Here is a 20,599-nt window from a genome sequence, read left to right on the forward strand (position 1 = left end):
GTTACTGCTTTATTTCTACATTGACCATGGGCTGCTAAAATAGGCTTCTGCGCTTTGGAGAAGCCATAACAAGCAGTGGCCAGGATTCCCCTAGCCAGCCCCATCAGCAGCACAAAGAGAACTGCCCTCCATTCCTCCCCTTGACGTTCCCTCCCCAGAACAGTGCATGGGGAGAGTAGAGGGGGCAATAAAATAAATGCCTAATAAAAGAATTCCTTTGTTAAAAGAAGCTTCCATTATTAAAGTGGGAAGCAAAAGAATCACTTTAAAAAAACACAGCCATTAACAGGAAGGAAAGAACAGAGCATTGTGTAGCAGATCATATTTCTGCTGTCTCAGAGGACATTTCCCTTTTCCTTTTAGGGTCCAGTGTGCTTTGAAGATGTCGCTGTTTGTTTCACGGACGAGGAGTGGGCATTGCTGGATCCTGACCAGAGAGCTCTGCATAAGGACGTCATGGAGGAGACTCATGGGATCGTGGCCTCTCTTGGTAAGCCTCCCTGTGAGATCGTCCTATCTGCCAGGAAATTCAAAATGAATATCTATGTGATGAACCTCCCAGATTGTGACGGAACTTATAAGACCCCCACACCTCACCTTGAATGGAAGACTGTCAACTGTCTTCTCCCTGAATGTTCTTCCGACAGTTATACTTTTTCAAACAATTATCAGGCTGGTCTGAACTGCCCTGGCCATTTTAAATGTCAGCTTTGGAGTTGTTAGGGTAGTTGAAGTAGCTTCTGTCAGGTTTTCTGTTTTTATTTTGCTCCTCTCAGTCTTGGGTTGACCAAAGAGATGCCTGGCATTGGAGATGGGGTCAAAAGAAATCCATACCAGAGAAGAACTAGGCTTTTAAAATCTCAGGTTCCCATAAATCTGTTAAAGTCTGTCAATAAAGGCAATGAACTCACATCTAATTCCCTTCATTTCTTCTACTACCGCAAGCAATAATAATAATAATAATAATAATAATAATAATAATAATATATTTATTGTCATTGCCCCCTTCGGGGACAACGAAATTACTTGACTGCTCCATAAAAACACTAATTAAACAATACAGTATAATACAGCAAGGGAGATTAGATGACTTTCAAAGTCTGGGCTTCCCATTCAGGGCCGAGATCGCTCTGGAGAAGAAGCTGTTCTTAAGACGGCTCGTTCTTGTCTTCATCGTCCTGTATCTCCGTCCCGACGGCAGGAGCTCAAAGAGACAGTGACCAGGATGCGATGGATCTTTTACTATATCCAGTGCCTTCCTATGGCATCTTGTGGCATAAATCTGCTCTAAGGTAGAGAGTGGGCAGCCAACAATGCTCTCTGCTTAAAAAGTATGGACTACAAAAAATCTCCTACCAAAGTAAGGTGGATCTAAACCAGAGAATAACAGATCAAGAGATAGAGAGTGCCATTCAAAATATGCAACTGGGCAAATCTCCAGGACCAGATGGACTGACTTCCAGATACTATAAAGCTTTGAAGGAGTGGTTGGTACAACCATTAAAGGAAGTCTGTAATGAGATCTTGGAGGGGAAAAGGGCACCAGAATCGTGGAAAGAAGCGTATATTACACTCATACCAAAGACAGAGACTGAAAAGACTCAACTTAAGAACTACCGCCCAATATCATTACTTAATGTGGATTATAAAATTTTTGCAGACATTCTGGCAAAAAGATTGAAAAGAGTGTTGATGGAGAAGATTCATAAGGACCAAGCAGGCTTTCTCCCAAAAAGGCACTTATCAGATAATGTGAGGAACATAATAGACATTCTGGAATTATTAGAGGTGAATATAAACACTAAAGCAGTTCTGATCTTTGTGGACGCGGAGAAAGCCTTTGACAATATTTCTTGGAGTTTTATGAAAAAGAATCTTCATGGGATGGGGGTAGGCCAAGGATTTGAGAATGGTATGGGTGCTATATACGCTGAACAAAAGGCTAAGTTGATTGTAAATAATGTGATAACTGAAGAATTTAAAATAGAAAAAGGGACACGACAGGGGTGCCCAATTTCCCCTTTACTTTTTATTTCTGTTCTGGAGGTGTTGCTTAATATGATTAGAGATGACCAGCAGGTTAAAGGTGTACAGGTCGGAGCCAAACATTACAAGTTAAGGGCCTTTGCAGATGATTTAGTACTTACTTTACAAGAGCCAGACACTAGTACAAAAAGGGTGTTGGAGCTAATTCAAGAATTTGGTCAGGTGGCCGGATTTAAATTGAATAAACAAAAGACTAAAGTTTTGGAAAAAAATTTGACAGTCATGGAAAGGGAGAAGTTCCAGAATGAAACAGGTTTGATAGTGGTAAAGAAGGTGAAATACCTAGGGGTCTATTTGACATCTAAGAATTCGAACTTGTATAAAGACAATTATGAAAAATGTTGGTCGGAAATTAAAAAAGATCTAGAAATATGGTCAAATTTGAGATTGTCAATGTTAGGCCGAATTGCAGCTATTAAGATGAATGTATTGCCTAGAATGTTATTTTTGTTCCAAACATTACAAATTCTGGACAAGATAGATTGTTTCAAGAGGTGGCAGAAGGATATCTCGAAATTTGTCTGGCAGGGCAAAAAGCCCAGAATAAAATTTAAAATATTGACGGATGCAAAAGAAAGAGGGGGGTTTGCCCTGCCGGACTTAAAACTGTATTATGAAGCAGCAGCATTTGGCTGGCTGAAAGAATGGATGCTCCTCGAGAATACAGATATCTTGGACTTAGAAGGTTTTAATAATACATTTGGTTGGCATGCATATCTATGGTATGATAAAATTAAGGTGCATAGGGCCTTTAAAAACCATATTGTCAGGAAAGCATTATATAACGTTTGGATAAGATATAAAGATTTGTTGGAAAGTAAAACCCCTAGATGGTTGTCACCTTTAGAGGCTACAGCGCTGAAAAAGCTTAATATGGAAGCTGAATGGCTAAAGTATTGGGAAATTTTGGAACAAGATGGAGATAAATTGAAGTTACAGAGCTATGAGAAATTGAAACCCAAGGTTCGAGATTGGCTCCATTATTATCAAATAATGGAGGTACATAAACAAGACAGGAAAATTGGATTCCAGGTGGAGAAATCAAAATTAGAAATTGAACTGTTAGAATCCAATACTAAGAATTTGTCAAAAATGTATAATCTGCTGCTGAAATGGAATACACAAGATGAAATAGTTAAATCAGCTATGATTAAGTGGGCACAGGACATTGGTCATAACATTATGTTTGCTGACTGGGAATGGTTGTGGAACACTGGTATAAAATTTACGGCATGTAATGCCTTAAAGGAAAATATTATGAAAATGATCTATAGGTGGTACATGACCCCAGTCAAGCTAGCAAAAATTTATCATTTGCCTGATAATAAGTGTTGGAAGTGTAAAGAAACGGAAGGTACTTTTTATCATCTTTGGTGGACGTGCCCGAAGATTAAGGCTTTCTGGGAAATGATATATAATGAAATGAAAAAGGTACTTAAATGTACTTTTCCTAAGAAACCAGAGGCCTTTCTCTTGGGCATTGTCGGCCAATTGGTGTCAAAGAAAGATAGAAATTTCTTTATGTATGCTACGACAGCAGCAAGAATACTCATCGCAAAGTATTGGAAGACAGAAGAATTACCCACCTTGGAAGAGTGGCAGATGAAGGTAATAGACTATATGACACTGGCTGAGATGACTGGCAGAATCCGTGAGCAGGGGAAAGAGACGGCGGAAGAAGATTGGAAGAAATTTAAAATTTACCTTAAGAACTATTATAAAATTGAGGAATGTTAAAATGTCGAGGTTTGGAGAAAGAAAAGGAGATTACAGTGACATAAGATTAAGTTGAAGAAAAGAATAAGAAAAAATATATTTGATAAAATTAATTAGAATTTGCTGAAATAAATTTTGGAAATTGGGATGTAGGAAGGGGAGGTTTGGGGGAGTCCGAGAAGAGAGGGACATGAAAAAAAGGTTATGAAGTTTTACATGTTTGTATGTCTTTTTTTATTTGTTTGTATTGTTTAAAATTATTCTGTAAAACCAATAAAAATTCTTACAAAAAAAAAAAAAAAAAAAAAACAATGCTCTCTGCTGCCTTAACAACCCTGCACAACCCCATCCTGTCCTGGGTAGTACAGCTTCCGTACCACACACATAAGCCATAAGTGAGCACGCTCTCAATGGCACAGTGATAGAAGGCAAGCAGCAGTTTCTGCGGAAGATGGTTTTTCCTTAGTATTCTCAAAAAGTACAGTCTCTGCTGCGCCTTCTTCACAAGCCCCCTTGTGTTGACACTCCAGCATTGTTCAATACTTGGGGGCTGTATTTCTTCCCGAGGCTTCAATCTTTTTCTCTCTTCATTGCAGATAGTGATGAATTGGAAATCAAGAACAAAATTCCCAACGTGGAGAAGCCACATAAATATTTAGAGTGTGGAAAGGTCTTCAGTCAACACTCCCATTCCACTTCCCCTCAAAGAAATCCCATTTTGAGGAAATACTATCAATGTTTGGAATGTGGGGAGAACTTCAGTCAGAAGGAAAATCTTACTTCCGAACAGAAATGTCACAGTGGGGAGAAACCATTTCAGTGCCAAGATTGTGAAAAGAGATTCACGCAGAAGGAAAATCTCAGCTCCCATAAAAAAAATCATACAGGGGAGAAACCATATCACTGCTTGGAATGTGGGAAGAGCTTTAGTACAAGGAAAGAATTCTGTCAGCATCAGAGAATTCACAGTGCAGAAAAACCATTTAAATACCAAGATTGTGGAAAAGGTTTAAGTAAGAGAGCCCGTCTCACTTGTGATCAAAGAATTCATGCAGAGAAACCATATCAGTGTGCGGAACGTGGAAAGAGCTTCAGGGGGAAGGAAAGCCTCACTTCCCATCAGAGAATTCACAGTGAGGAGAAACAATTTCAGTGTCAAGAGTGTGGAAAGATATTCAATCACAGGGGCAGTCTCACTTCCCATGAAAGAATTCACACAGGGGAGAAACCCTATCAGTGTGTGGAATGTGGAAAGAGCTTCAGTACAAGCTCCAATCTCACTAAGCATCAAAGAATTCATACAGGGGAGAAACCATATCAATGTGTGGAATGTGGGAAGAGTTTCAGTAGGAACAACAATCTTACTACCCATCAAAGAATTCATACAGGGGAGAAACCATATCAGTGTGTGGAATGTGGAAAGAGCTTCAGTCATAGCTCCCATCTCACTTCCCATCAAAGAATTCACACTGTGGAGAAGCCATATCAGTGCTTTGAATGTGGAAAGAGCTTCCGTGACAAGAAGATTCTCTCTTCTCATCAACTAATTCATACAGGGGAGAAACCCTATCAGTGTGTGGAATGTGGAAAGAGCTTCAGTAAGAAGGTCAATCTTACTTCCCATCAAAGAATTCATACAGGGGAGAAACCCTATCAGTGTAGGAAATGTGGAAAGAGCTTCAGTCGTAGCTCCCATCTCACTTCCCATCAAAGAATTCACACTGGGGAGAAGCCATATCAGTGCTTTGAATGTGAAAAGAGCTTTAATCAGAGAGCCCATCTCACTTCCCATCAAAGAATTCACACTGGGGAGAAACTCTATCAGTGCCTAGAATGTAGGAAGAGCTTCAGTGACAGGAGCACTCTCACCGCCCATCAAAGAATTCACAGCGGGGAGAAACCATATCCATGTTTGGAATGTGGAAAGAGTTTTATCTGGAAGCAAAGTCTCACTTGCCATCAAAGAACTCATATTGGGCAGAATCAGAGAATCATTTAATTGTGGTGTTGTAAGTGACCTCTAGTGCCATCAAGTCCAACCCCCTGCAATGTAGGAATCACAACGAAAACATCCATGGCAGATGGCCTTCCAACCTCTGCTGTAAAACCTCCATGGAAGGAAAGTCCATCACTTTCCAAAGGAGTCCATTCCACTGTATAACTGCTCCTATTGTCAAAACGTAAGGCTTTTAAACAGAGATTGGATGGTCATCTGTCATGGATACTTTAGTTGAGATTCGTGCACTGCAGGGGGTTGGACTAGATTACCCTTCCAACCCTATGATTCTCTTCTTATTTGGCGATCGTAGCCAAAGTAAGGTTGTTTTCCATGAACATGGTCTTAACAGTGAATCCATAAGTGACTGGAGGCCAATTCTGGATCCTCACCTCCTTCCACAGTGGGGACATTGGTTTCTGGGCAGGAGTTGATAACGGTGAGTGCTGGGAAGTTTTTGCCTCTGCACATGAGTCTGAGAATGTTCTGAACAGTTCCCATTGAGTTCATGAAACAGTGTACCTTGACCTGTTCTTAATGCATTGCTGACCACATCTACGGAACATGATTGTTGTATTCTTTCATGTTATGATCAATCATTAGTAATTGTTTTAGTCTTGCTATATCAATCATTAGTTATAATTTAATTAGGAGGTTTCATGCCTGTCTAGTTCTGTGCTCCCTTTCCCAGCCTTTAATCTATTGGTGATTAATGCCTATATGTAACCTTTGCTTTGTATTTGTGTCAACCAATCAGCAACGAGCGCACCTGTGGCAATGTTGTAATATTCAATAAAAGCTTCTTCTCGGGACTTGCTCGAGAGATGCCTCTCACATGACACCTGCTACTCGTCTGTCGTTACTTCAACCCAACAGGTGAGGGTTTGACAAGTGTGTCTTCCTCTATTACTTTTCTCTCTTTCGCCCTGAGTTTGAGCGTCTACAAAGCCCATGACACCTTTGGTAAAGGCTGTTCTCCAGTTGGAGCACTCACAGGCCACTGTTTCCCAATTGTCAATGTTTATACTACTTTTTTTTTAAAGATTTGCCTTGAGAGAGTCTTTGAACCTCTTTTGTTGACCACCAGCATTACGCTTTCCATTTTTAAGTTCGGAATAGAGTAGTTGCTTTGGAAGAAGAAGAAACAAAACATCTACAGTACCTCAGGAAGAAGGTGTGTGTGGGGGGGGGGATAAAGATCTACACTGGGAACAAGGGTGGGAGGAGACCAGCAGAACCTCCTATTTGCCAAGATATCACTGTAGACTCAGCATGGGATGCTGCCAAGGAGACGACAGATCTGGCTTCCAAGGAGTGTGGTGCAGCTGTCACTGTCGCTGTGGCGGCAACAGCAGGCAGTGCTTTCCGTGGAGGCCAGATCTGCTGTCCCATGGATCCTGCCACCCGAGGCAATCACCTCACCTTGCCTCATGGGTGGGATGGCCCTGCCTTCCACCCAGCTATGATGCCAACATCCCTGCCTGTCCTTCATCCCTTGCATGCCCCTGCTTTGACAAATGGGGGTGCCTCCTAACCCCTCCTATTTTGCAACCCCCTCTGCACCCCCATTTTCACCTTCACCCCTTTCCCCCTCTGCTCTCCTCCTTGCTTTCTTTATCTCTCCCTTGCACAGGGAATATTGCAGATATTAAGACTGCACAGCTTGAAGCGACTGGAAGTTTTATTTTGGAATAAAACATTGTCTAGACCCATTAGATTGTTCAAATCTTTACTTGCAGAACTTTCTTCAGAACAAACACATCAAAAAATGCATCCAAAGCATTCTATACAATATCTTGTGCTGTCCAGCACAGGCCCGGCGTCTTAGAAATAACAGACAATTCCAAACAGACCTAGAATCCAAGGTCTCTCTCTCCTTAGAACCTCCCTTTGGCCTGGAGCTGTTTTCTCTTTCTCTTATTATCAAACCCATCAAGGAGCTCAAAGAGCTCTTCTGGCTTTTCTTTTGCTTCAGTGACGTCTTCCAGTTAAACCCTTTCAGCAATACACACAGGCATTCTTCATTTCCGTGTCTGTTAAGCAATTCTACTCACCAGTGATTACTCCCCACTTCCATGCCTTCTCCTCCCTCCAATTGTCCTACCCTGTTTACACACACAGATTCCATCATCACCCCCTGTGAACAGACAATGAGCATCTCCTTTATGTTGGAATTCTGCCTGGGTCAGAGGAATGTGCCACAGCGTAGGCACCGGCAGATATTCCTGTCGACCTGCCCGCGTCTCCACTCTGCTGATAAGCAGGCGAGGTCCGGCGATTCTTCTCAGATGTATGAGAGGAACACACCATTCTTCCTCTCTCCCCTTTGGTGTCCCCAGGGAGGGGAAAGAAGCAGACAGAAAACTATTTACATCATTTATTTCTGCCTCTTACATCAGTACAGAGAATCATGTCTGCACTCAACAACAGCAAGAAGAAACTCCTCCCACGTACATCCAGTACGGGTCATATGACACACACACACACTGAGCTAACATCCGGTGCTCAGTACAGAATGGACTGCCCCTTTGTTCCCATGGCAACAGTCACAAACATCCTGTCTGGCTTTCCAGCCACAAGCAGCTGGCTGAGCTGCTAGAGCCTTTGCTTGCTGCAGCATTGGTGCTTTATGGTAACATACTCCCCCTAAAGTATCAATGTGTGCCGCGAGCAAAGCGTCATCCAGAGAAGAAAACAAACAGTTGTTATATTTATAACATTCCCCTGTTGTTTCAGTTCCACCCTTGGAACTACCCGCCACTGGTTTAACCAATGTACCTCTCTGGTTGTGTGACTTCGCATTACCTTGGTTAACAACTCTCTGTTGTGCCTTTGTCTCTGACTCAGACACAGCTTCAATCTGTCCTTGGTCGTTTACAATAGCAACATATGCAAGGTTAGCAAACTCCTTTGAATACCTCTTGGGTGGTACACCCTTCGTTGCTCTCTCAGACCTACGTATGAGGTTCTGATCCTCTGTGCTCACTGGTTCAACCTTTGGACTCTGTTGAGAACCAGTAGCAATCAGTGGTTCTGCCTTCACCTGTGAAGGTCTATCCATTGTGTGAGATTTCCTCTCAATGACTGTGACAACTGAGCTGTCTGAGCTATCGCTGTCATCATCAGTACTACTGAACTCAATAAGATCAAACTCATCATCATCATCATCATCAGAATTGCCACCTGTGGGAAATGTCTGTACTACCCGCTCTTGCTTTGGAGCGCTCTCTAGGAACTTTGTGAGAATCACCTGACCAGATTCAGACAAAATTACTCTGTAGAGACCTTTTTCATAACCCACAAAAATGCCTCTGGCATTCTTTACACCACCTGGAGCTTCTGTTCTCACATGAGACCCGAAAACCTTAAAATAGGCAACAGAAGGTTTTCTATTGAACAGCTTCTCAAAAGGAGAACATCCCAACTCTGTTGAGACCTTTCTCAACCACACATGAAGATAGGACGCTAGCGATTCGGCCCAATATTCATGTGGCAAATGTGAACTCAGCAATTGCGCATTCATTCCCTTTTGCAATTCTTTGTTCACTTTTACACAAACCCCCCTGTTCCACGCTTCTTGCGAGACAGCAACTTTGTGGTCTATCCCTTTTCCATCCAGGAACTTCTGAAACTTCTGTAACAGAAAAATTTGCTTCTCATCTGTGAAAAGACAATCAATGTTAGCATCATGCATATTTTTAACCTTGTCACAAAACTCCTGAAACTTTTCTAAAGTTTCTTGCGGTTTCTCCATCATATAAACCCAAGAATAATTAGTGAAACAATCCACACACAAAAGGTAAAATCGTGCACCGCCTCTAGATGGTTCTAGAGGACCAATCACATCAGCATACACCCGCTGAAATGCTCTGTCGACCTTCTTCGTCACCTTCCTGGTGCTCACACTGGTCACACCTGCGAGAGAGATTTCGTTAGAAACAGAAGAATTACATTTCATGTAATCACTTTGATCAAAAGTCAACAAATACAGTCCATCTTTCTCTTTGGCAGTAAGAAACAGTTCTCCATCTTTGTAGATCTTGCAGTTTTTAGCATTATAGGACAGTTTCAGTCCTTTCTTTGCAATCTGCGACACGCTCAGCAGATTAAATCTCAGTTCTGGAACCAGGTAAACATCATTTATAGTCAAGTTCAGACTTTCAAGATACACAGTCCCAATTCCAGTCGCTTCCAACTCCTGACCGTTGGGCTGTTTCACAGTGAAGCTTTGCTTCCTCAACGTTGAAAATAGTCCTCTGTGCGGGCACATGTGAACCGTTGCGCCCGTGTCAATTATGAACGAGTTCCCAACATCTGGCGTGGTTCCTTTCGCCATCATAGCCTTTGCAGGTTTCATCTGGCACTTGGTACGGCTTTTGCCTGACGCCTCAGGCTTCGTAGAGCTGCTCTTTGCTCCTCTTGACTGGCGCGGCTTCTTACAGTTTCGCTGTAGATGCCCAGTCTGTCCACAATTGTAGCATCGGACAGCACTCAATGCTACACCATGCTCCCCAGTAGCATCAGCAGTGGGGGAATTAGAACTCTGTTCTTCCCTCCCCCTGTCTTTTTCTTCCAGTGCAGCAAGTCTGTCGTGTTCATTCAGGACCACAGCACAAACTCTCTCCGCGGTCAGCTGCGCGGCCGGTAGGGAACCAAGCTGACTGGCAACAACCTGGCTGTTTATCATCATGAAGCAAAACACTTCCTCCTGAAGACGAAAATTGCGTTCCACCATCTGTTGACGCAGAAACTTCATTTCTGTCAGGTGCGCTTGAACATCTCCATCAGGCGCAAGTCTCAGATTGGTCAATTTCTCAAAATACAGCAACGCTGAAGAACCAGCATCTCTCTGATGCGTTGTACGCAGCGTGTCCCATACCTCTTTCGCATTTTCTAAATGCTGAACATGCACCAACTGATCATCTGAGACACACAGAATTATAGCAGTCCTGGCCCTTACATTCTGTGACTCCCAACCTCTGGTTGGTGCTGCAGGGATGGGGTTTTCAATTACATCAAAAAGCCTCTGATTCTGCAGCAGGGCCTTCATCTTTACAGACCAAGATGAATAATTGTCATCGGTTAAGGGAGGTGGGCAAGGCAAACCTCCCCCTTTCTTGGCATCCATCTTGAAGCCAAGCCTCCAGCTCATAATGTCAAACAAACTGTAAAATCCAACAGTTGTTTTTTTTCTTTTCTCACGCAGCAAAACTGCAAGTTGTTTACGCTTTTTGCACCTGGCAGCTAAACTCAGGCTGCTATTGAAAAGTCCCTTCCAAGAGCTCGTAAACCTTGTAGCCAAAACATTCTCTGGTTTTGTTTCGCTTTCCCAGGCTTACACTCACAGTCCAGCCCCTTTGCCAGTAACTTTCCAGAACCGTTACCTAGCAACAATGCATTTCAAGAGGACATCTTATCTACCACAAAAATTTGTGGAATGCAGGCTTCAGCCTTCAAGCTGCAGGCCTCTTCCTCCGGAGCTTTTGTTTTCTTTGAAACGCAGCTCCGTGAACCAGGGAATTAATCTTCCTGCGTTCACACTTTTAGCCCGAAATGCAGCATACCTTGAACTTTGTTGCTCTGGAAAACACCTCTTCTTTCCACCAGCTGTCTGTGGAGCCTCTGGCTTCTTTCAGACGCTTCTCTACCTCCTTGGAGCAGAGGAGGACAATCCACCAGCCTCTCATGCAGATGTCCGATGAATCGCAACCATCCGAAGGCTGCCACTGTTGGAATTCTGCCTGGGTCAGAGGAATGTGCCACAGCGTAGGCACCGGCAGATATTCCTGTCGACCTGCCCGCGTCTCCACTCTGCTGATAAGCAGGCGAGGTCCGGCGATTCTTCTCAGATGTATGAGAGGAACACACCGTTCTTCCTCTCTCCCCTTTGGTGTCCCCAGGGAGGGGAAAGAAGCAGACAGAAAACTATTTACATCATTTATTTCTGCCTCTTACATCAGTACAGAGAATCATGTCTGCACTCAACAACAGCAAGAAGAAACTCCTCCCACGTACATCCAGTACGGGTCATATGACACACACACACACTGAGCTAACATCCGGTGCTCAGTACAGAATGGACTGCCCCTTTGTTCCCATGGCAACAGTCACAAACATCCTGTCTGGCTTTCCAGCCACAAGCAGCTGGCTGAGCTGCTAGAGCCTTTGCTTGCTGCAGCATTGGTGCTTTATGGTAACACTTTACAGTACATTTATTATTCAGGAACCACAGCGATCAAGATAAATGGTCTTCCCAAAATTAAGGTTTACGTCCTCTTCAATTCAAACTTATATCACCGGGGCTTTTTCTCAGCCAGAACTGGCCAGAACTCAGTTCTGGCACCTCTCAGATGGGCGCCATTGCCATTAAAAGAGAACAAGAGAAGCATTCATGTTGAGTTCCAGTCCCTCTTTTTATATAAAAATAGCACTGTATCTCACAAAACACAATAGTAAGCTATGAGGAACTGCAGGTATAGGGAGGTATACAAATGTAATAAATAATAATAAAAACAATAATAAAACAACAGTTCAAAAGACTCAGGTGTGATATTATTCACTAAGTAAATAAGCTCCATCCCCTATGATTGACTATACTTTATTGTCAAATGTCTTTTCTTTTTTTTTGGTCTGAACTAAAACATTAATCCAGATGCAAAAGAGAGAGAGAAAGAGAGAGAGAAGGGGGGAACAAAGGAAGGAAGGAAGGGAAGGGAGAGAAAAAGTAAGAGAGAGAGAAAGAGAAAGTTAAGAAGCTACACTTAAACTATGCTTCCAATGGTTAGTGAGCTCACAGCTCCAGCAGGACCCCCTCTTTGCTCCTCAACAATCTCAAGGATCAACCTTGAAATGCTGAGAGATGCTGTTGCCTTGCTGGCCCAGGATTCTGAAGAGGAGAGCTTATGTTTCTCAGAAGGCGATAGGTGTTCCCCAATAGCGGTCTCCGAAGATGACCAAAGCCTGTGGGCAGATGGAGGTTGCAGTAGAGGCCTCCTTCAGCTCTCTGGATCCCAAACAGATACAGAAAAGCACAGGCTTTCTTCATCAGCTCACCAGAGGTCAAGTGCAACAAACCTGATTCCTCATTCCTTGGAATCAGCAACCTGTTTAATGAGCATCTAGCCTGATTTGTTTGCAGGGAGATTAGACAATGACCAGGGCCGGCTCAAGCATGAAGCAGTTGCCTCAGGCAACAAATTCTGAGGGGCAGAAAGTGGCTACAAATGTGTGCCATGTGGTCTCCCTGCAGCCCCTAAGCTAGCCTGTTACTCTTGGGGTCAATGAAGGACTGTCCTATTCCAGTGGTCAAGTAAGAGTCAACTACTACTCTGGTCCAATTTTGTGCACAGAATAGGCAATGCATCTTCTTGTCCTTTGTGTTGGGCAGCAAAATTGCTTGGGCTACTCCTGGTGATGGCAGATACTCAATGAACATTGAATAAGACTTAAATGGCTCAGGACCACAATACCTCAAGGACCGCCTTTCTCCATATGAGGCTCTTCTTCATGTGCCTCCTCTGTGAGGCGTCCGGTGGGTGGCAACACAAGAACAGGGCAAGTTCTCACCTGGTGCTTTCGTTGCATATCTTTAGGCAACAGGCAAAAACATTTCTAATTAGCCATGCCTTTGGCTGGTTAACATTATATGGCTTCCTAAATGTGTTTGTGGACTTTAGAAAATATTGCAAACAGATGTGGAAATGTGGAGAGCTGAATTTTACATTGAAAAGATGACAAACTGAGAGAAACCAGTGTTAACAAATTTGCCTATCTATACCTGCAAGTGATTTAGATAAAAGACTCTCTGCATTGAGCTAATTGAGTGATTCCCATGGCCTTCTGATTGAGGCTGTTGTATTCATGTTTCAGCCAAAGAAAGAGGGGAATAAGCCTCACATAAGGGGCAACTGTGAGGCTTACTCAAGGCCACCTCTGCACCACAACAGCATCTTGGCCAGCCTCCTCCGGATCTCTTTTGTCCGGACGGCATACACAATGGGATTCAAGACGGGAGGGAAGATGAGATAGAAGTTGGCCAGGAGGATGTGAGCTGCAGGAGCCACATTGTGCCCAAACCGATGTATCAGGGAGGAGACAACGATGGGGATGTAGAAGATCAAGATGGCACAAATGTGTGAGGTGCAAGTGCTGAAGGTCTTAAGACGGGCCTCTGTGGTAGACAAGCTCATTACAGCCCGGAAGATGAGGACATAGGACAAGCCAATGAACGTAGAATCAATTATGAGTACCAGGAAGCCAATTGTTACACCATAGATGTTGCTGATGGAGATGTCCTCACAGGAGAGCATCACCACAGCCATGTGCTCGCAGTAGGAGTGTGCAATGATGTTGGTGTGGTAGTAGGTGTATCGATGGGCAAGAAGAGGCAGTGGAGCAATGTATAGGAAGCCCCGCAGAGCAGCAGCCAGCCCGATCTTGGCCACCACCGAGTGGGTCAGGATGGTCCTGTGCCTCAGCGGGGTGCATATGGCCACGTAGCGGTCAAAGGCCATCGCCAGAAAGATCCCAGATTCAATGGTGGCAAAAGAGTGGATGACAAACATCTGGAGGAGGCAGGAGTGGAAGGCAATGTCCTTGTTGCCCAGCCAGAAGATGCTGAGCAGCTTGGGCATGGTGGAAGAGGAGAGGACCAAGTCGATGATGGCCAACATGGAGAGGAAGAGGTACATGGGCTCGTGGAGGCTGGGCTCGGCCCGGATGATGAAGAGGATGGTGCAGTTGCCCACCACGGCCATGACGTACATGGAGCAGAAAGGGATGGAGATCCAGACATGGGCAGCTTCCAGCTGAGGGATGCCCGTGAGGGAGAAGGTGGACGGGCTGACACAGGCATTGTAGAAGGCCGGCATCTTACCAATGCACCACGGGAGGAACCATCATTCCATGTGACTGGAAACAAATGAAGATGGATGAACATTCAGAAGGTTATACTTAGCAAGAGAACCCTATACAGTTGTAGTATAGCATTTTTAGGGAGTCTAAGAAAATGTTTTTACAGATAGGTTATCTATACATCCCAGGCATTAAGATATAGGCTTGTGTCCAAAGCTGCTGTTCCTTTGGTGCAACAGACTTCCTGTTGTGCAATGTTACTTCCCTCTCCTCTTGACTGCATCCTTCTGTGGACCTTCAAAAACTGCTCCAGAGGGTTGGGGGACCCTGTGGAGCAGGTTTCTAGGGGATATTGGGAGAAGCCATCTTCAAATATCCAAAAAGCTGTCACATGGAAGATGGAGCAAACTTGTTTTCTCCTGCTCCAGAGTGGAGGACTCAAACGAATGGATTCAAGTTACAAGAAAATAGATACCAACTAAACATGAGGAAGAACTTCCTGCATTTAAGAGTTGTTCAACAGGGGAAGGGTCTCCCTCTGAAGGTTGTGGACTCTCTTTCCTTGAAGGTTTTAAAGCAGAGGTTGGGTGGCCATTTGTCATGGATACTTTAGCTGAGATTTCTCCATTGTAGGAGGTTGGGCAAGATGACGATTGGCGTCCCTTCCAACTCTACAATTCTATGAAGAGGGGCAATGAAGGTCCCGTTATGTGAGTGGATCTCTTAACGGTTGTTATCCCTTCTTTTTCTGATACTGGAAAATTCTATACACCAAGGGCCAAACTTGGCTGACTGCTGGACCTCAGTTACATGGGAAGGGTGGAGTCACCTCTCTAGAGTGGGTGGCTGTTAGAAGCAGAAAGAAGAACTACCTGAGTGAATAAATGAAGCAGTTGTGGTAAGGTGGTAAGGTCACTGGTTTTGGATCTCTCCACCTTGGGGTAAGCGATCAGCCCTCAGGTGTTTTGGACACCCAAGTCTGCTCTTTCGGAGAACACCTGGGAGTCTGCTTCATACAGTCTCTTCCTCTAGGAAAATCTCCAGATTAGAATTGGCAGACCTGAGTATCTCAGTCCATCTTTGACACTTTCACATGTTTTTACCCATGACTCCATTTCACTTCCACGTTCATCCCCACTCGGTCATGAAGCTCACTTGGGTCAAGCCCATCTCTTCGCCTAACCCACCTCACAGTGTTGTTGTGAGGATGAAATGGGGGGAGGGGGGAAGAACCATGGAAGCCGCTTCGAGATCCTTGGAAGATAAAAGTGGTAGAAGAGTTTGGATTTGATATCCCGCTTTATCACTACTCTAAGGAGTCTCAAAGCGGCTCACAACCTCCTTTCCCTTCCTCCCCCACAACAAACACTCTGTGAGGTGAGTGGGGCTGAGAGACTTCAGAGAAGTGGGACTGGCCCAAGGTCACCCAGCAGCTGCATGTGGAGGAGTGGGGAAGTGAACCCGGGTCACCAGATTACGAGTCCAGCGCTCTTAACCATTACACCACATTGGCTCTCATTGGTATATAAATGTTATATACCATATATATATTGTTATATAAATCTCACATTGGTATATATATGTAATAAATACAATAAAGATCTGTTTATTTTTCAAAACTCCATCTCAAACTATGTATTTATATGCATATATTTATGCTTATTTAAATGTATTTCTCTTCTCAGTGAATATTTTGGTATGTTCAGTAAGCTGCATTGTAAAAACTGTCAAATCAGGTGGGTGGCTACATAGAATCAAGGAACTGGAGAGTTGGAAGAGTCCCAAGGTTGAGAAAGACTGGTCTAAATGATCATAGAATCATAGAATTGTAGAGTTGGAAGGGACCCTGAGGAATCCAAACGCCTGCAATGCAGGGATGTGCAGTTGTGCTATACGGGGAATGAACCTGCAACCTTGTCATTATCAGCACCACACTCTAACCAACTGATCTATCCAGGCATGCTGTATACACCATGCTTTCTTCTCCATCAGTGTCCAAATGTTCTTCCACTCCTCTCTGTCCTCTCCTGGAAATCTTCAACACGGTACAGTTATCTCCTGCTAGCCAGGCCACCAATCTTTCCCCTCCTGTCAGGAAATATAGTCTCTGCTTCCTTTAGCACTTACCTTTCTCGGGGCATTACAGTCGGCATTTTCCAAAGAAATGTTAGGGAACCCAGAGCAAGGAGCAAGGCGAGCCTTGTTAGCTGCGTTGGGTAGCATTTTGCAGTGGCAACAGCATACTCAGAACTGCATGGAAGATTCCACAGTCAGAAACAACCCCAGCTCACTGCACCATTGCAAAGGGGACAACTTGCCGCATGCCTTGCTCTGTGGGACACTGACTTGGCACAACAGCCCAAAATGCTACCTCCTTAGGAATGGTTGCACATTCAGCTTACCAAGGCAGCAATGCCCCCTCCTAAGCAAATGTTGGCTTCGGCCTCTCGGTGAGGTATTTATGCTGCGTATTTCAGAGACCTTGAGGGATCTCCCAACCCAACTGGGACCTGGGACAATTAAGTGGCTCTTTGGCTGACAAATCTCAAAGCACCAAGCAAGGACTACCAATATTAAAAACTGTCTTCTTTATTTAGACTATTTTCAAAAGGGAAGGAAATGTGTTTCCAAATAATAAGGATAATGACCCATTGTAGGTGGCTCAGACTGTGCCCTGGATGTCCCCACTGGATTTGCTCTGACTATGTCACCTGAATCTGAACAATTTTGTCCCGAAAGTGCCTTTCAAAGTTGTTGCAGCAGGCCTCGGGGGGGGGGGCACAGCAACACTCTCTTGTCCAGATCCTGTGATTTCTGGCTTCTTTGCCTTTGCGTTAAATGTGCTACAAAGCAAGCCAGCATATTCACTGAGCTGTCAGCCACAAGCCCAAGATCTCTTTCCCAGTCAGTCACCACCGGTGGAGGCAGATGTAGAAGAGAGCAACCAGTTCACCCACACTGGATGCCAAGCCAAAAGGGGGTACCACAACTATTAGAATGGAAGGCAAGAGGTGGGGGGCAGAGAATTTTGGCATCACACAGGGCTATGCTGAAATTTGAAAGGCCAACGTCTGCCACTGCCACCAGCACACTTCTTCTGAAAGATGGCCAGGGAAGTATTGGGCAAGAGGTGCTACTAGGTCATATGGGTAACAGATTTGAGATGGACCAAATATGGAAACAGCAAGAAGTACCAATGAAAGAAGAGTGGCAGATGAAGATGATGGACTTTGCAGAACTGGCGAAGCCGACAGGAAAAACCTGAAACCAGCATGATCAAGTATTCCAAAAGGATTGGAGTAAATTTATACGATATTTGAAAGATCCTTGTAAGCAATTAACACCACTAGCAGGGTTGTCAGAAGATTTGTAATGAGAAACTTTCTTCCTTTTTATATTTATTTAAATCTTGAGACATTCTGTAATAAGTCTAATTAGAATTGGAAAATGTATAAATTGCAATGATATAAAGGTTAATTTCGAAAACTATGAGGCGGGAGGGAAGGAAGTCAATAGGCTCTAAAAAGCAAGGGCGGTATAGTGGATAATGATGGTGTGAATGTATAACATTAAATGGAAAATAAATAAAAATTATATTTTTTTTAAGAAAAGGATGTGGCTATGTCCTCTTGGCTTCAAAAGACATAGAACTCACTTACACTTGTAACTGGAACAACTGGTGGTTAGAGCATGGCTTACATCAACAGACAAAGGCATAGAGGCATTGACCAAATTAGGACAATGGTAAATATGAGGGGTGGCCGGTGGAATTCAGGGTGAGGGCAGATGTCAACAGGGGCGGGGATTTTAGTATTTTAATTAGGCAGTTGTGATAGGCTGTAAACCCTGTGCATGCCCAGCCAATGGGGAAACAGGGGGAAGAACTTGCATTGCATGTAGCTTGTGTTTTGCTAGGTTTGTGTGTGCCTACTTTTGGACACCTGTGCTTGCAAGGATGTCTGTGTAATCAATAAACTCTTCGCTGCTTCACCAATTTTGTTCAGATTTTATTTTGAGGGTCTCAGACCCACCTGTCCAGCCTAAGAAGTGAGAGGTCAGCATATTCTGCAGTGGGCAGTGAGGACATCCAGTCCTCATCATAACCCCGTTAGGTTTTTTATGGGATTCATTTGTACCTCCACAAACCTTGGGATTCCCCCAAACCTGGTGACTCCCTCTTGTGTTTTGTTAGACGGTACCCCTTTGACCAACTTTGATAACCAACAAACCTAAGTCTCTTTGCCTTGGGATCTCCTTTCCTTCTCTGTCCCTTTGAGATGTGAACCCAAGCCCAACAATCAAAAGTTTTAACGTGGTCCAAAACAGGTTTTTCCCCCATAAAGCAAAAAAATGAGGGGTATTGTTTATGGTAGAATGAAGCAATCTGCTCTGTATGTAATTAGCACAGAGAATTGCTTCCACCCCAAAACTTCCCCGATGCTTTTTAACATCTTTATGCGCCCCCTCGCCCAGCTTGTCCGGAGTTTTGGGCTGGGTTGCCATCATAGAATCATAGAGTTGGAAGAGACCACAAGGGCCATCGAGTCCAACCCCCTGCCAAGCAGGAAACACCATCAGAGCACTCCTGACATATGGTTGTCAAGCCTCTGCTTAAAGACCTCCAAAGAAGGAGACTCCACCACACTCCTTGGCAGCAAATTCCACTGTCGAACAGCTCTTACTGTCAGGAAGTTCTTCCTAATGTTTAGGTGGAATCTTCTTTCTTGCAGTTTGGATCCATTGCTCCGTGTCCGCTTCTCTGGAGCAGCAGAAAACAACCTTTCTCCCTCCTCTATGTGACATCCTTTTATATATTTGAACATGGCTATCATATCACCCCTTAACCTCCTCTTCTCCAGGCTAAACATGCCCAGCTCCCTTAGCCGTTCCTCATAAGGCATCGTTTCCAGGCCTTTGACCATTTTGGTTGCCCTCCTCTGGACATGTTCCAGTTTGTCAGTGTCCTTCTTGAACTGTGGTGCCCAGAACTGGACACAGTACTCCAGGTGAGGTCTGACCAGAGCAGAATACAGTGGCACTATTACTTCCCTTGATCTAGATGCTATACTCCTATTGATGAGGCCCAGATTTGCATTGGCTTTTTTAGCTGCCGCGTCGCACTGTTGGCTCATGTCAAGTTTGTGGTCAACCAAGACTCCTAGATCCTTTTCACATGTACTGCTCTCAAGCCAGGTGTCACCCATCTTGTATTTTTGCCTCTCATTTTTTCTGCCCAAGTGCAATACTTTACATTTCTCCCTGTTAAAATTCATCTTGTTTGTTTTGGCCCAGTTCTCTAATCTGTCAAGGTCGTTTTGAAGTGTGATCCTGTCCTCTGGGGTGTTAGCCACCCCTCCCAGTTTGGTGTCATCTGCAAATTTGATCAGGATGCCCTTGAGTCCATCATCCAAGTCGTTGATAAAGATGTTGAATAAGACCGGGCCCAAGACAGAACCCTGTGGCACCCCACTAGTCACTCTTCTCCAGGATGAAGAGGAACCATTGATGAGCACCCTTTGGGTTCGGTCAGTCAGCCAGTTACAAATCCACTGAGTGGTAGCATAGTCAAGACCGCATTTTACCAGCTTCTTTACAAGAATATCATGGGGCACTTTGTCAAATGCCTTGCTGAAATCAAGGTAGGCTACATCCACTGCGTTCCCTTCATCTACCAGGCTTGTAATTCTGTCAAAAAACGAGATCAGGTCAGTCTGACATGACTTATTTTTCAGAAATCCATGCTGACTATTGGTGATCACAGCATTCCTTTCTAGGTGCTCACAGACTGTTTGCTTAATGATCTGCTCCAGAATCTTCCCTGGTATTGATGTCAGACTGACTGGGCGGTAATTATTTGGGTCCTCTCTTTTCCCCTTTTTGAAAATAGGGACAACATTTGCCCTCCTCCAGTCTGCCGGGACTTCGCCTGTTCTCCAGGAATTCTCAAAGATGACTGCCAGTGGTTCTGAGATCACATCTGCCAGTTCT

The 20,599-nt window shown here is 44.1% G+C and overlaps 2 protein-coding genes across 7 annotated transcripts in view; one reads left to right on the forward strand and one right to left on the reverse strand.

The window, feature by feature from the left end:
* LOC308475136 (uncharacterized protein) overlaps window positions 1-6,597 on the forward strand; it is a 60,880-nt gene extending 54,283 nt beyond the window's left edge. For all 6 annotated transcript variants that reach the window (XM_081002082.1, XM_081002081.1, XM_081002077.1 and 3 more), the window contains 2 exons: window positions 364-490; window positions 4,359-6,597. In XM_081002082.1, coding sequence (XP_080858208.1) covers window positions 364-490; window positions 4,359-5,761 — 1,530 coding nt within the window. In that variant the 3' untranslated portion in view covers window positions 5,762-6,597. The remainder of the gene's footprint in view (window positions 1-363; window positions 491-4,358) is intronic.
* A 7,077-nt stretch (window positions 6,598-13,674) lies between these two features.
* On the reverse strand, window positions 13,675-14,628 carry LOC308476344 (olfactory receptor 52M1-like; the record flags this gene model as incomplete). Its single annotated transcript, XM_081003886.1, has 1 exon — window positions 13,675-14,628. One exon carries the CDS (start codon window positions 14,626-14,628, stop codon window positions 13,675-13,677), a length of 954 nt encoding a protein of 317 aa, XP_080860012.1.
* Between the last annotated feature and the right edge of the window lie 5,971 nt (window positions 14,629-20,599).

This window comes from Podarcis pityusensis (genome assembly GCF_964106645.2).
Source record: "Podarcis pityusensis genome assembly, chromosome: 4".
NCBI classification, from domain to species: domain Eukaryota; kingdom Metazoa; phylum Chordata; class Lepidosauria; order Squamata; family Lacertidae; genus Podarcis; species Podarcis pityusensis.